The 17,598-nt window shown below is 41.6% G+C and overlaps 1 protein-coding gene across 3 annotated transcripts in view; it reads right to left on the bottom strand.

Annotated features, from left to right (window-relative positions):
- Positions 1-17,598, bottom strand: part of AMPH (amphiphysin) — a gene marked incomplete at its 3' end in the record, with an annotated part of 190,513 nt that overhangs the window by 67,735 nt on the left and 105,180 nt on the right. For all 3 annotated transcript variants that reach the window (XM_082846729.1, XM_082846730.1, XM_082846731.1), the window contains exons 3-6: positions 14,923-14,973; positions 12,385-12,479; positions 9,211-9,306; positions 810-917 (exon numbers count right to left, since the gene is read on the bottom strand). In XM_082846729.1, coding sequence (XP_082702855.1) covers positions 810-917; positions 9,211-9,306; positions 12,385-12,479; positions 14,923-14,973 — 350 coding nt within the window. The remainder of the gene's footprint in view (positions 1-809; positions 918-9,210; positions 9,307-12,384; positions 12,480-14,922; positions 14,974-17,598) is intronic.

Here is a 17,598-nt window from a genome sequence, read left to right as displayed (position 1 = left end):
GCAGCTCTTATCACAGCTGCTCAGCAGCTGGTATTGTAGGTCACAGAGGCTCCAGCTTAGGACATGTGTAGAGGGAGGAAAGGAGGGGAAAGAAGACTTGAAAGTTGACAAGGACGGAGAGGTGAGTCAGAACCAAGTTGCGAAGGTCACATGGGCCATGGTAAGGAATCTAGAATTTTTTTTTCTACAGGCAGTGGGAGCCGTTAAAAGACTTAAGCAGTGGAGAAACTCTATCTAGATATGTGCTGCAGAAAGGCCATCCAGGCAGCTGTGTGTGTGCAGATGGGGGAAGGCAAGACTGGAGGCCAAGTGAGAAGTCAGCAGGCGTCTCCCATGAGCTGTCAGCCGATGACTGACATACATGGTAAACGCTCCGGAAATGGGTTTTCTAAAAGAAAAAGAACGTCGTGCAATTGTAGTACACATCTGTACGCTCAAGCACAACTTATGTCTGAGAATTTCACACTCGATTTCCTAGTTGAATCTGCCTTCTGGCATCAAGTATGGAGCACGACCAAAGAAAGAATGTAAGGACGCGTTACTTTCTTTGATCAGGCAGTACTGTTGGGGGCGAACGTTTATGATGATGAAAATGTGAGTCAGTGTCACCCATGTGAACTCTACTGTGACCTGAAAACCCTTAATGTTACTTGAAAATTATGAACAGCAGCCCACAAGCACCGTACTTCAGTTTCAATTCTGTCCTGATTCCCATCTCCATGAGAAAGGGAAGATTTCATTTTCAAAAGCAAAGTTGCGATAGGTCACAGAACATGGAGAGTGGTGACAACAGTGGGATCGGCCCCTACCTTAGAGATGCGACTCTCGTCCTTCCTCTTGGAGCTCTGCAAAGCCTCCAGGTGGTGGCGGGCACTGTCATAGTCCACCAGTTTCCTGCTGCGCTTTGCGATGCGGTTCTGCCAACAGGGAAACATATGCGCTAAGAAAGAGACGCGGTCCCAGACTCTCTTCTTGACTGCCGAAATGCCTTCCTTGTCCGCAGTAGCTGGGGACCTTGATCGGAGATCGAGGTGAACCAGAATTTCACTAGACAAATGACCCCTGGAAAACAGACTACAGCCTCCGCTCCTTTGTGTGAAAACCATTAGGTAAAGGCCTCCCTTCTGAAAATAATTAGGACAATCGTAAGGAGGTGAAGGCAGAATTTGCAAAGACCAGAGAAATTCCAGAACTGGTTGAGGGAAGCACCTAAACCTATACTCTCTGTTAGTCTCTACTCTAGATCTTTAAATGTTCCATTCTGAAGATAGTACAAGACTATATTAGGATTTGGTTTTATAATTCTCATAGCACTCACACTAACAGCAGTTCTATAAATCAGATTTACTTCCTAAGAAACCCTTCTGCCTAGAAGTGTTTGTCAATCCTTTTGTTCATTCAAATCATCTGAGGAGATTTTAAAATATATTGATTTCTAGAGACTTTTGTTTCCAGTTAGGATATAGAGAGCTGCAAACAACGTTACGGTCACACTAGCAAGAAAAAAATCTGGATAATTTATAAAAGCATAAATTGTCTTGATTGTATCACACACATGAAGTCATATGGCAATAAAGGAATCTCAATTCCAAAGAGGGATGAGTCTCTTCAAGGAGAGACGAGACATACCAACTCTTTCACCTTTGGCAGGTAAAAGCTGTGGCCACCATACAAGTGGACAAGAAGTAGTCAGCTAAAATTTTAACACATTGTTTAAGGTCTATTGTGGGCTAATGTGTCAGTTTGGAATAGCTGGGTGTCCAAGACACAAAGGGAAGTTGCACTTATGGGCAAGCTCTTGGGCCTCCATTGGATGCTATGAGAAAGTCTGGGGACAAGACACTTCCTTGCAGTGCAAGTGAGAATGAGATGATCTCTGATGGCTATGGGGGTAGAAAGACAAAGCTCTGCCCATTCCCTTGGACATTTTTCTCTTTACAAAGCAAAAGCCTTAAGCCACTTGAGGAGGAAACAACAGATCCTCTGGTCCACAGAGACCAGGCAGAGATCCACTGATTCTGGGGGAAAGGTAGAAGCAAAATCAATCTGGCCCCAGTGATGGATAGAAATCCCTTGGGCCCCTAGATATATTCAAAAATAATTGTAACACACAGAAGAGTGGGAGAAAAAAATCTCAACCCATAGGGGAGGAACATAAAACCCTCTTGGGCCCAAGATCTGATTCGTATAACAAGAAGAGGTCTGATCCCACTTTGGCAGGGTCAGAAAACTCCTGTTCAAGCTCAACCACAGATACGAGGCCGACTTTGCCTAAGACAGGCCAGGAAAATATAACATAAAACAGCCTTGCCTCAACTCCAAGCCCAGCACTGAATAACAAGAAACAGCTGCCTACCACTGGAGAAAGGCCAAGTGTATGGAGAGAGATCCCCTCTGAAACACTGGCACACAAGGACACCTGAAATCTGAGGGAGGCAGGAACACGGAGAAAAACTCTCTGGCATCCAAGGGCCCAACCAATGTGGGTCAAAGTAGAGGCAAAAACTAGACTTCAACCCAAGAGCCTGAAAATTTTATAGATGTTAGACTATATGTGCAAGGTATTAGCAGCCCAATTCTAGAGGAATTTGAAAGCGACAGGGCACTGAAAGTAACAATAGCAACAACAAAACACAAGTCCAGCTCAAGGTGCAAGCAGAGTAATTTGAACTGTCCCACTACTGGCTTGACAAAAAGGCACGCCCATTTCCAGGCATAAACAGTACTCCAGTCTTCACTATTCTATACACGATGTCTGGCATTCAATCAAAAATTCTGAAACACACACCTTAAAAAAAAGAAAAATGGCCCATGAGAAAAGACAGAGCAAGCAACAGAACCAGACATGACCCAAATGTTGGAAGTACTAGTATTTTTTTGGGGGGGCTGCACCCATGCAGCATGCGGGGTCTTAGCTCCCCAACCAGGGATTGAACCTGTGCCCCCTGCAGTGGAAGTACAGAGTCTTAACCACTGGACCGCCACAGTCAGTAATTTTAAAATAACTATGACTAATATGTTAAAGTATCTAGCTGGAAAAGGTAGACAAAATACATAAACAGATAGGGAATGTCAACAGATACATGGAAATTCAGCTAAATGGAAATCAAATGGAAATGATAAAATTTATCAGAGAGGAGAAATTTCTTCATTAGACTTAAAACAGCTGAGGAAAGAAACAGTACAGTTCAAGATAAATGAAATGAAGAGAAAATTTTCTCATTAAAACACAAAGAGAGGGACTGCCCTGGTGGCACAGTGGTTAAGAAACCTCCTGCCAATGCAGGGGACACGTGTTCGAGCCCTGGTCCGGGAGGATCCCACATGCCGTGGAGCAACTAAGCCCTTGCGCCACAACTACTGAGCCTGCGCTCTAGAGCCTGTGAGCCACAACTACTGATGCTGCGTGCCACTACTACTGAAGCCTGCACACCTAGAGCCTGTGCTCCACAACAAGAGAAGTGACCACAATGAGAAGCCCACGCACCACAACGAAGAGTAGCCCCGCTCGCCACAAATAGAGAAAGCCCACACCCAGCAATGAAGACCCAATGAAGGCAAAACTAAAACTTAATTAATTTTTAAAAATCACTAAAGAAACTGCCACTGAGTAAGCAAAAGTTAAAAAAAAACAGAATCAAGCATACAAGACCAATACAATATCAAACAGTCTAACATCGTGTAACTGGAGTCTCAAAGAGAGGAGAGGGAGAGGCAGAGAAATATTTGAAGTGATAATGGCTGGGAATTTTATAAAATAAGGAAGACATCAAAGTACACATCCAAGACCTTCATAGAATCCCAAGAGGGATAAATACCAAACAAGACACAGACAGCTACACCAAAACCAAACTGCTTCAAATCAAGAATAAAGAAAAAAAATAAGTACAAAGGTAAGAATTGCACAGTCTTCAGAAACTGTGCAGGCCAGAATACAATGGAGTAGCATCTCTTAAGCATTGAAAAATAAAAAATCAAGAGAGATTTTTAGAATTCTATTCCCAGTGAAAATACCTTCCAAAAGTAAAGGTGAAATACACGTTTTTTAAAAGACAAACAAAAGCTGGGGGAACTCATTGCCATATATGAATTTTAATACCAACAGGAGCTGTACAAAGAAATGAGTACCAGAAATGGTAAAAATTAAGGTAAATAGACAAGATTTTGGTTTTTTACTTTGAATTGCTTGAAAAGGTCACTGAACTAGAGAAAAGCAGAAACAATAGATCGTGGGCTTTATAACCTATGTATAGGGAAAATATGTGACAATAAGAGCACAGGGAATGGAGGGAGGAGCTGGAAATACACTGCTATAAGGTTCTCAGACTGTACATAAAGTGCGGCAACGTTACCTGAAGTTAGACAAGTTAAAGATGTACATTGCAAACTGTAGGGCAACCACTAAAAATTAAGTTAAAGAGGAACAACTAATAAGCAAGTAGTGTAAAATATACTGATTCCTGAGCCCCAGACTAAGAGATTCTGATCTAGTTAGTCTGAGGCAAAGTCCAGGCATCTGTCCTTTTTAAAAAAATCCCCAGGGGTCTAGTTGTGCCCAGCTAGCCTAATACTGAGAACTGCAGAAGAGGATCCTTAAAAAACTTTAAATTTCATAGGTTAGGAAGAAGAAAAACAACAATAATATAAATGTTTATCGTTTACAAAACATAGTCCTCTGGGTCCTCACAGCAATGCCCAGTATGGGTGTTTCAGGGATTTTCCCATTTTACAGGTAGGGAATTTGAAGTTGCATGAGATTAACCTGTAACTTGTCCAGAATTACTCAGAAAGTCTGTGGTGAAAGATGAATTAGGTATCAGCCCCGGGACCAGTGCCAAGAGTAGGGTGACTCCAGTGAGACACCTAGGGCACAATGTTTAAGGAGGCTCTCACTCTTGGGGTAATGTTAGTGCAGGGTCAGCAGTCCACGTAGGACTTTGAACCCTCGTGCCCTCACCTGTCTCACTCAGTCCCTGCTCCTGATGCTTGGTTAGTACTCTTTCTAGCACTTCCCAGGTGTCTCTGACAGACTCTGTCATCCAGCTACCATCTGTCACTCTGTGCTACTCCTCTACACCCCCTTCAGGGGTGATGACAGGTAGGGCGGGGCAGTTACACTCATTTAGCTGCTTCCAATCCCTTTCACTTTATCCTCTGCACCGACCACTTCCGACTGGCATCAGTGGAAGGATGGCTGACATACCACGTTCACTCAAAATATGTGATGAATTAGCCCAGCAGGGTAGAGAGAAAGGTGCTAACAAGGTGACAAAGCTCATTACTTTCAGCAGATATCTGTTACCTTCCAAGGAGCACCGCCCCTTGAGGTAGTGGCCCTGTGTAACTCTGTGGAAACTTTTACAAAGCTCTGCTTTGTGGACTTGGTCGGGGGTGGGGAGGTTGTCCTTTAGTATCTTCCAAAAAAGCAAATCTTGATGCTTTGAAGATAAACTTGATTTTCGAAAAGAGGCAAAATTCAATTACTTCCAAGCCTGGGAACAGTGCACTGGATCATCTTATTTTTTGTTCAAAAACAAGAAGTGAAGTAAATAATGTGAGGCATTTTCTTGTGTAACTGACAAGTTAATTACGGAGTACAGCTTACCATGGTAGAAGTGACATTTTGAAGGCCATCACTTACTTTGATGCATGTATTTTTGTGTTGGCAAAACACATCAATCTTATTGCCTTACCTACCTGATATTTGGGAAACCTGAAAAAAGAACCACATCTCCTAAGAAAGGGTAGAGTTAATACACTATAGCGTTCACATGGAAAATGATACGCTTCTTATTTAATCATCCAATAGTAAATTTTATTAAATAAAATTACTAGCTTAATCGTAAATCGTTTAATTAAATGGCTTTTAAATATTTACTTATTTTAGTTATTTATTTATTTTTATTATTTTTGGCTGTGTTGGGTCTTGGTTGTAGAGCTTGGGCTTCTCTCTAGTTGTGGCGTGTGGGTTTCCTCTCTCTAGTTGTGGTGCTCGGGCACGTGGCTCTGGAGCTGTGGGATCTTAGTTCCCCGACCAGGGATTGAACTTGGGTTCCCTGCATTGGGAGGTGGATTCTTTACCACTGGACCACAAGGGAAGTCTCAATTAAACTGTTCAATTAAAAGTTCTTCAGATTCCCCACTATTCATTGACCGTGTGCAGTAAAGAAAATAATTTACTAAATTTTAAAAATTTCAACAATAACCCCAATTTGGAATTCATTTTGGCCCACTGCTGTAAATATATGCTTAATGGGTCATGCACAGCTGCTAAAATAAAATCTAAACTTCATTTTACAATAACTGCTAACAGCTGTAAGCCTGTGTAGGTTGGGGACAAGCTGGCTCTCATTCCAACATTGATTTTAGATATCAGTGCTGCACAACAAAAACTGTAACACCAGGTGCCCTGCCAATCACAGCTGGAAAAGTCAAACACCATTCCCTCATGAATGGTACTGCATAGCCCTTGCTGATGGGCTGCAGTAAATATTTGGAAATTTGCCTCACCATGCACACCCTGTTGATGTGAATGAGTCCAGGAAGTCAACTGTGTTCCAGGCTTTGAAAATGCTCCACTGTATTTTTAATCATTAATCCTCCTTTTCATCAATAACCCATTCACTACATAATCTCTCAGCACTCACTTTATGAAGTGACAGAGTCTGTATCCACGTCTAACTTCCGTCCATTGAGTAAAAGGCACAACATCTGTGTATGTTCACAGAAGAAGTCTTTCAACTATTAGAAACAGCTATCCCAACTGCTCTCCAACCCCAGGTTGTTTCCTTTCCAAGTTAAACACTGCTATTTCCTTCACTGTTCACCATATGAAATGGTTTCACAATTGTCTATCTTGGTTGAAACCCTATGTGTATGCTCTAATATTCGAAATGTGACTTCAGAGAAACAGAGAGAGAGATTATGTAGGCTCTTTCCACGATGCAGGTAAAACCATATTTCGTTTATCTTCAGGGAATCCAGCTAGATAACATGATTCCAAATCTCTCATGTAAGATGTTTCAGTAACTGGAGGATCATCATTGTGTGTGACCTCAACCATGGACACCATGGACCACAGGAAAAGAACTGCTTAAACAGAATAAAAGGACTTCCCTGGTGGCGCAATGGTTAAGAATCCACCTGCCAATGCAGGGGCCATGGGTTCGAGCCCTGGTCTGGGAAGATCCCATATGCCGCGGAGCAGCTAAGCCCTTTCACAACAACTACTAAGCCCACGTGCCACAACTACTGAAGCCCATGTGCCTAGAGCCTGTGCTCCACAACAAAGAGAAGCCACTGCAACGAGAAGCCTGCACTCAGCAACGCAGACCCAATGCACCCAAAATTTAATTAATTAATTAATTAATTAAAAAATAGAATAAAAGTTCCACTGAGTGTTTCAACAAACTGAAAAGACTAACCAACATAATCCATCATGAGTTTATTTTAATCTCTCTGTTTCAACAAAGGTACTTCTGTATGTCTTCTGAAATTCTACGCTCCTAGAGAGAATGGTCAATTTCCAAATAGCTATTGCTGGGCAGTATCATAACAAATAACAAACAGATCCTTCACACATTTTTGATGATACTAAGTTTTTGTTCCTGAAGCTCAACAACTTTTCAAATGTATTCTTCTGTAGTCAATCACAGCCTTTATTTGCTTATCTAAGTTGTACTATCAAATATTATATGACTAATTTAGACAAGTTGCGACGTTCTTTGAAATTTTCAAGTAGGAAGACAAACGTTTCTTTTACCTAATTTATTAGGAATTGATTTTTATGGAGACTGAATTACCATGCAATAAACAGTATGCTAAAGCGTGATAATAATTCTGAGACTGTTTGCTCCACAAACGCTGCAAATTCCAAGGCAAAATGTCAATGCCTATCAAATTATCTGAAGATATCTCAAAACACATTCCCTGTGTACAGAATTTTAACTTTTTAGAAAATTGTTTAATTTCTCAGAAAATTTTTAAAACTGACTTAATACCTTTCCAAATTAAGATGTAGCTATACAATGACCCGGTAAAGCATTCTGCTGCCTATTATGATAACATCACCTAGAATTCGTCATTTGGATTTGTTCTCTGGGACATCTTGCCAACAAGGCTAATATGTCCAGTCTGATCCACTTAGGTTTTTGTCTGGTGCCTCTGGTGTCCCAAAACACACTTCAGGTGTTGGCCATCTAGCATTAGGCATTCTGTGTGGGACTGAGGAAACTAACGTCATTGATAGGAGTATAGTTTTGGCCAAGAAGCTTCACTATGTTTCATGGCCAAGGGCGGTGCACATTATTGCAGATAGTTTCCTGGTGTCTGGCAATGGCTATAAAGAAGGCCAGGTAAAAATGGAACTTCACATCAGAGGTCACCTAGCAAGATACTGAAAATGCCCATGGACACTGGTTCATGGCCTCCTTGCTCTACAGGAAGGGCAGCACATGGCTGTCTTACCTAGCAGTCCTCTTTGAGCTGGGAGAACAACTAGGGAACAGATCTATTAATGCTACCATTTGCTATATACAGCCCTGATGGTTTAAAGACCATCTATACCTTAAGGGTCAATTTCAAATCTGTGATATTCAATCCTTCACTTGTATATTTTCCTTTCAATGAATCCAAGTGTCGAATAAGACAAATGTTTTAGACAAGATATTTTTAGATCCAGATGCAAATGTATTTGAAATGCTTACATCTTAAGAATTCAATGTGAACCTGAAAATTTCAAGGAGAGAAAAAATATGCAGGTGTACTATGAACATACACAAAATATACAGTAAGGAAAAGATCAGATTTTGCTCTCACATGTGCAATGAAGTTTCTCCTTTCCTCATGACCTTTGTTTATTCTAACGGAAATTTTTGCCAAATGCCATATAACCAAAGGTTTGAACATAAAGAAGACTGGAATTTTTTGGTATCTCTGATTTATGATTTTATATCTATAGGATTAAAAAGACTTCTGTAGAGAAATAAAAGCTGAAGCAGTTCATTAAAGGGGGAAATGTGATTTCTGGAACTATATTTCATTTTAAACTGTTAGGAACAGGATAAAAATCTCATGCTTAAATAAATGAAAAGTTACCAACTGTTTTTGATGTCAGCTTGAGGACTTTTAATTCTACTTATCTCTTGCCCATGTTTTAATAAGAACATGGGACCATTCAATTCTTCCCTTTATAGACACAGAATAAAATACCTTTATGTCAGGAAATTGGCCCAGATAGGTGTCCAGTGTCAGCAAGGACCCATCCACTAGTTTTTGATGGAAGTCTTCCCACAGCACATCACACTTCTGAGAGAAAAAGAGAAATAAAGAGACAACTGCAGAATTATTTTAATTGGATCACTTTCACCAACTTCTAAAAAACCTGAAACTATAAAATTAAATAAGTTCTACTTCCCTGGCTAGTAAATGCTAGAAAAGTGTGGATTATTTAAGAATACAGTAATTTGGCTACCAGTTCTAATTTATAACATAGGCTACCTAAGGGCTCAGCTCATTTAAAAATGTGTTTCTGATTCCGAATTACTAAAGAATGTAGAAACTTCAAAAGGTCCCCCGATTCCTATAAATGGACTTTGGGGCTAGGAGTCTGTGAAGAATTCCACCAGGACAGTTTGCTTCTGAAGCAATCCATGAAATTAGAAACCACTCCAGAAAAACAACAAACCGCAGCTGAAGCCTCCACATGGAGAGCAGAAAATTTAGTCATACTGGGAAGGGCCCTACCATTTATGGAATATCAATTGTCATGAACACAATGAGTATTAGATATTATTATTATTGTTACTCCTATTACTGTCAAGGCCTTGGGTTAAAAGCTGTATGTGTCTCTGTGTGTGTGTGTGATTTAATTCTCACAATAGCCTTATGAAGAAAGTCTCATTGTTGGCATTATACAGAAGATGATGCTGAAATCCAGAGATGTTACATGGTTTGGCTAAGGTCATGCAGCTGGTATATGACAGACTCTGGTTTCGACCCTTGAATTTGAAGCCCATGATCTGTCGATGACACCAGGCTGCCTCACCAGAACAGAGTTCATATCCTAGCTGTGTGACTTTGGAAAACTGAACGTTCCTGAGTTTCAATTTCTCCAAGTATGTGCGTTGACAACATAAACTTGCTTCACAGAATCCCAGGCACATGCGCAAGAACGTCATTCCATATTCCTCCCATTACTACATCTGGCATCTCCTGACAATGTCTACCCTTTCTTTTTTCTTAGCAATAGAACGTCCAGTTTTAGCCGGGCACACGGCTGCCTAGGATACAGACCATACTTCCCGGCCTCCACTGCAGCCAAGTGTAGCCATGAGACTAAATTCTGCCAATGGGATGGACTTGCAGGAAGTGGCCCTAAAAGGAGCCTCCTCCTTCTTGCTGACTGGAAGACAAAAATGAGAGCTGATAGCCAGAGCTCAGAGTCATCTTGAACGTGGAGGTGGCAGCAGGGATGCAAAGACAGGCCCCTGATGCTCGTGGGTCCTCCATACCACACCTGGGCTGCCAACCTCCAAGGTCGGTAATGGGAGAGAAGCTTCTCTCTTGTTGAAAACCACTTTTTAATGGTTGATTTGCTTCTCTTTTTCACACATTAAAACCCAATTCTAATTGTCATAGATCCTCATTAAGAATTTTATGCAAACAGGGACTTCCCTGGTGGTGCAGTGGATAAGACTCCGTGCTCCCAATGCAGGGGGCCCGGGTTCAATCCCAGGTCGGGGAACTAGATCTCACATGCAAGCCACGACTAAGAGTTCGCATGTCACAACTAAGGAGCCCATGTGCTGCAACTAAGGAGCCCGCCTGCTGTATCTAAGACCCGGCGCAACTGAATAAATAAATAAATTAATTAATTAATTTTAAAAAAAGAATTTTATGCAAACAAAAAAATTTAAGTCCACCGTACAAAGAGGCTTATCTTATGATCTGAGCAGACCCCCTGGACATGCAGTGTCAGGTGCTTCACCATTGAAAGATTCCCCAAATCCTGGCAGCCACAAGGATCAAGGTAGGACAGCAGCTGTTTCCTTAGGAATCAAGGTCAACAGTGGCATTTGCCACACACGGAATTGTAACGTGGTGTTCTGAAAAGCCATTCACACAAGTTTCTAACCATTCCCTTAAAAATTCTTCTTTTCACAATGAATTTTTAATTATACACCTCTAATTGGAAATTTACAAAATGAGTTAAGCCTTTAACAACACGCTATTGAAACACAGTGTCTTTATATTTAAGAAATGTGAGAAGATGCCATTCCTCAAAACTGCATTGGAAAATGGTGTGTGGAGGCTAGTTTTGCCTAATTCACATACTGAAAGTTTTCGAAAGAGGTAACAGAGCTCACAATGAGCTTTCTTCATAAATAGATCTCAGTTTCTATCATAGTCATAACTGTGGGGATGTCAGAATTTTGGGGAAGCAGCCCAGGAAAGATGTTAACCCATCTTTCCAAAGGCTGCATAGATGATCGGCATGTCATGTACCAGACCCTTCCCTGAGTTGTGGCGGCCATATGTCTTAACTCTCCCTTGCCTCATGAGAAGCAACGAGCTCCCATGAAGTGGGCATGATGACCAACCATTCTTTGTTTTAACAAAGAGCTTGGACGTGAGAAAACCCGACTGCAGGCTTCCTAAAGTCAGTAATAATCACACACACTGTACACTAGGTCGAGGATGTGAATACACTCGACTTTAACTGTGTTTTTAGGAGATACAATTATTATTCTCACTTCGCCGATAAGGAAACTAAAGCCCAAGAAGATTAAAGAACTCATCTGATGTCACATCCCATTCCGCCTTCTTCAAAGCAACAATGACCACTTTCTCACTTCCTTGAGCTAGACGGTGCATTTCAGGTGTTAAGACATGTCTAAGAACGAAGCCTTTCATTAGTTAAATTCCTATTAGCAGGCCCTGTCCTCAGCCCTGCAGACCAGCGAAGGGACCATCTAGTGGTAAAGTGAATGGGATGCTCTTCCCAGATCCCGTGCCTGCTTTCAAGGAGGGATGGGGAAGAAGGTGCAGTACATAAAATCAGGCCATGAGCCAGTTCTCCTACTGGAATGGGCTAAGAAGTGTAGTAAAGGACAGACAAGTGCTACTCTTATGTTGAACAAAACCAATCTTTAAGCCACAGCTTTCTACCCAAGTGGCTTTATTGCCATGTTCACTCCTCACTGCAAGTTTGGGTTGATCTGGATGGTGGAACTGCACAGTGCCTTCTGGGTACACGGTGCCCCTTCATGATTAGGGCCATGAAGTGGTGAGAAGGGGTCAGGGGATAGGCTGAGTGAGCAGGACATGGTGGGAACCTCACAGAAGTCACCCTGGGGCCTCTCACGTGCTGTGACCAGCTCTCACCTCGCCAACCATTTTCACGTCTTCGCGCCCATACCAGTCGGGCTCATAGACTTCATGCAGCGACTCGGTGAGCTTCATGGAAGCCTCTTGCATGCCTAGCATTGGAGAAAAACAACTCCTGTTAGAGAGAGGTAGGTGAGGAGTCTCTTCCTCCTTTCCCTACTTTTCAAAGTGAGAGGAAAAATCTTGAATACTTGCTAATTGTTTAAGGAAAACCTGGGCAGGCACAATTGCTCTTTGCACCTGTAGTCCTGATTCTGATTACAGTGTGCATTTTCTAGTATTTTCAGGATAAAGATACATGCTGGGTCTTGAAAAAAATCAACAAGGTGTTCTAGTCTAAAAACACCAATAATAATATGTCCTATTATGTGTGCTGTCACTTGCTAAATGGCATGAAACCGTAAATGTATGGGACACCTAGAATACTTACCTATAAAACTAAAGAGTTCTAAAACAACTAATACCAAATGACTTTAAATACTAGAAATAAAGCATCTGGCGGGGGGAAAGCAGATAGAAGCAAAATCTATAGGATTTTCAGGCATCGCTGAAAGGGCTTTAAGTGGCCTAAAAATTTTCAAAAGAAACAAGAAGTTGTTCTTTTTCTAATATTACTAAAAGCTTATACATACAGTTTTAAGTCAGAACTCTCAGAAAGCTTAGCGTTCTTAAGTCTATGGGTATTTTCAGAATTTTCGTTAAGGTACAATTTGGTATGTTACAAAAATATGGTTATTAATAACAGGAAAGATAAAAAGTTTCCCAGTGCAACATGGTGATACAAAGTATCACAAAGTCTTTTCCAGACTCCCTCTGCCCCTCCTTCAAAACATGGAGGGTAAAGTGTGGATTTGCCGTGGAGACAGCTCAGGGTTGGGGACAGAACAAGGTGGAGTCTTTGGCTGGTGACTTGGAGAAGCGCCTCTTTGGCTCCAGACTCTCCCTCACAGCTGGAAGGTGAGACCTGACCGAGTTGGTGTCCTGGTCTTTGTCACTAGGGGATATGAAAAGGGGCTGGATAGAAGGAGAGGAGAGAAAAACCATAGCGCTGCCATTAAAAATAAAAGACACATAAACTTAATGCCAATGAATCAAAGAGGGAAATTTTTTGTTAAACTGAAAGCTGCAACACTCTAGACTCACCCACATGCTTGCTGAATTTAAGACAGTCAGTTCTGGGTTCAACAATGAGAGAAAAGGACAAAATAAAAGAAGATGGTTGAGGAGTTTGAGGTTTTTGAGCACAAGATGCCTGTTCTCCTTGCTTGGCCCTTGAAATAAACCTTTCTCTGCTCTACAAAATAAAATAAAAAATGAAAAGAAGATGTCTGAAATGATCAAAGTATTCGCTCAAAGAGTCACACAATGGAATATTACTCAGCCACAAAAAAGAATGAAATAACACCATTTGCAGCAACATGGATGGACTTAGAGATTATCATACTAAGTGAAGTAAGTCAGACAGAGAATTTCATATGATATCGCTTATAAAATGATACCAATGAATTTATTTACAAAACAGAAATAGACTCATAGACATAGAAGACAAACTTATGGTTACCAAAGGGGAAAAGGGTCGGGGAGGGATAAATTAGGAGTTTGGGATTAAAATACACACACTACTATATATAAAATAGGACCTACTGTATAGCACAGGGAACTATACTCAATATCTTATAATAACCTATAATGGAAAAGAATCTAAAAAAAGTATATTTATATATATATTTATATATATTATATATAAAGTATATATATTTATATATATATCACATTGCTGTACCCCTGAAACTAACACATTGTAAATCAACTATATATCAATACCAATTTTAAAAAAATAAAATAAAATACTAGTCCCACCCCACAAATCTCTCCCCACTAATCTCAAAATCTGCCTTATCATCCACCACATCCGTGGCTGCACTTGGATCGGACTCAGTGCAGGGGGCTGGACAGCGGCCGGCCGGCAGAGATGCAGCACACACCCCGATCACTCTCCCTGCCCTCCGTCACCAGCCTCATTTCTTTGCCTTGAATATCCCGAGACTAGAAACCAACGCCAGAGCCTCTCTGTCCCCCTACAGTGGCAGGGCTGCAGGTGCAGCCGGTCCCCACAAGTCACATGCAGTCCAGGGCCATGCTTCCTGCTAACCCTGCTACCATCCCTTGCCCCCTCCAGCTAGAAGGCTTGTGTGTAAGTCTGTGAGCATCCAGCTCTTGGGACATACTCTCCCTTGGGATGAAATCAGCTGCAAGGTCTCAAGCTCACTCTATCTAACAACTCTTCCTGGAAAGCTGTAGGATGTGGGAGGCACTTATTCCTAGTTTCCAGCATAAGGGCAGACACATTTGTTCCTTGTATATTCTGATTATCATTTCAATGGGAATTGGGGAGTGGGTGGAATGGAACACCTGTGCTCGAGTACCCATCCTGCCAGAAAGCCAAATGGCTGTATAATTAACAATCTTGTTACTCTTGAATTCCAAGAACAACCCGTGCTTGGTAACATGCAGTAAACAACTCATACACATTACCTTTGATAGCTGCTAAATATCCTCGGAGTTCTCGCTGAAGTCTGGTACCCTCTGCCTGAAAACACACAAACACAGAGATGCTAAGCATCTTGTCTGTATCTTGCATGCAAACATGTACAAAGCAATAAGTCTCGAGTTATTTTCGCCAGGAGCTCATTCTTGAAAGAACATAAATATGTGGACACAGACTAAACAAGACGCCCAAGACTAAACAAGATATTTACAAAGATTTTACTCAGCCTAAAAAGGGAAAGGAGAGGGACTTCCCTGGTGATCCAGTGGGTAAGACTCCACACTCCCAATGTAGGGGGCCCGGGTTCGATCCCTGGTCGGGTAACTAGATCCCGCATGCATGCCGCAACTAAGACCCGGCACAGCCAAAAAAAATTAAATATTTTTTAAAGAAAGAAAAGAAAAGGAGAAGGCAAGTAAGACTTTGCTTAGAAACTGTGACCCACCATACAGCAGTTCAATACATTCAAGAGCTACTAAGTCTCTAAATTTTGACATGTAGGTTACAATGGTTGGAAACTGATCACCACTGTTCACTGTTTAATATGGTAGCTACTAGCCCCAAGTGGACAGAGATTTAGTGCCCAAAAACATATATATCTCATTAATATATTCTACACTGACTGTATATTAATACAATATTTTGGATATACTGAGTTAGATAAACTATATTGACTCATTTCATCTCTTTCTTTTCGTTTTTTAAAAATTAAAGTATAGGGCTTCCCTGATGGCGCAGTGGTTGAGAGTCCGCCTGCCGATGCAAGGGACGCGGGTTCATGCCCTGGTCCTGGAAGATGGCACATGCCGCGGAGCGGCTGGGCCCGTAAGCCATGGCCGCTGAGCCTGCATGTCCGGAGCCTGTGCTCCGCAACGGGAGAGGCCACAACAGTGAGAGGCCCGCGTACCGAAAAAAATAAAAAAAATTAAAGTATAGTTGATTTATAATACTGTGTTAGTTTCAGGTGTACAGCATCTTTCACTTTTTAAAATACATTAGAAAATTTTAAATTATGAATGTGGTTTGCTTTGTGTTTCTATTGGACATCACCAAATTAGAGAAATTGTTCAATTGTAAATGTTGGCCCATGAACATTTGTTTTGGTTTGGATCACACTTAGAAACTCTGAGACTCTGAGAGTAGGATTAGATTTTAGTCCGGAGTTCCCCCAGGAAATGTTGATGGTAGCGTGGAGAAGTGAAGCAGGTAAGGAAAGAGAGCCAACGCAGGGTGCATTAGCAAGCAAGCTTCTGCAGGGGGCAGCCCCGCCTTAACCCTGCTGGGGAACTCTGGGAGACAGACTCAAACACCCTATAGACATCCTAACTGAGGGGCAAGGGAGCTGGGGCATTTATGCATCAACTCCTGCCAATCATTGGCTGAAGGCTGCTTCTGGGGGACATTAATTCTCCATTATGTCCATGTAGGGACAGATAGGTCTCAGGAACCACAGAAAGCCCTCGGGCAAAGAGCTCTGATGCTGGAAGCTGCAAGTCAGTCTAGTGGGCTCAGAAAAGGTAGGTGCTAGGGGCATACAGCTGGCACCTACAGTGTTGTCTATGATACTGCAACTGAACACATTAAAAATATATGCATTTTAATTGCATAATCATTTAACAAAAGTGAAGAGAGCTAGCATACAGAATGACTCCACCTTGAAGATTAATACTATAGCAACTGTTTTATAACTCTAACTTGACAGTTAATAATACACCCACTAATATAGCAACTATAATAGTCACATTCAACAAGCATTTGTAGTATTTACCAAAAAGGGAGAGGGGATGAAGGCAAAAAAACACTTATGTCCTTCAAGGACTTCCCTGGTGGTCCAGTGGTAAAGAATCCACCCTGTAATGCAGGGGATGCAGGTTCGATCCCTGGTCAGGGAACTAAGATCTCACATGCTGCGGGGCAACTAAGCCTGCACGCCACAACTACTGAGCTTGCGCGCCTCCACTAGAGAGCCTGCGTGCCACAAACGACAGAGCCCACGTGCCCTGGAGCCTGTGTGCCACAACTAGAGAAGGGAAAACCCGCAGGCCACAACTAGAAAGAAGCCTGCACGCCACAATGAAAGATCCCGCGTGCTCCAACTAAGACCCGATGCAGCCAAAAATAAATAAATTAATTAAAAAAAAGAAAACTAAACTCTTAAAAAAAAAGGCTTTCAATAAATTATAATCTAGTAGAGGAACTAAAATACCTATACGAAAAATTGCATTGCAAAGCAGATTATACTTAACTCTGAAACACCATCCAAACACAACGCAAAGCCAAAATGCCCACCACATTTAAAAATAGATAGTGATTAATACAATTAAACTCTGGGGACTTCCCTGGTGGTCCAGTGGCTAAGGCTCCGTGCTCCCAATGCAGGGGGCCCAGGTTCGATCCCTCGCCAGGGACCTAGATCCCACATGCTGCAACTAAAGAGTGCTCATACCGCAACTGAGAAGAGTCTGCATGCCACAACTACAGATCCCAAATGCCTCAACTAAGACCCGGCACAGCCAAATAAATAAAAATAAATATTAAAAAAAATACAAACAAACTTTGAAAAGAAGTGTTTAAGACTATGCTGGACTCCAAAATAAATTCTGGAAGAGAATATTTTCCTATATCTTATAGTGCAGGTATAGTGACATTATTTCTATAAAGTC

Source organism: Leucopleurus acutus (genome assembly GCF_964270905.1).
Source record: "Leucopleurus acutus genome assembly, chromosome: 9".
NCBI lineage: Eukaryota > Metazoa > Chordata > Mammalia > Artiodactyla > Delphinidae > Leucopleurus > Leucopleurus acutus.
This window is presented reverse-complemented; position numbering and strand designations above follow the sequence as displayed.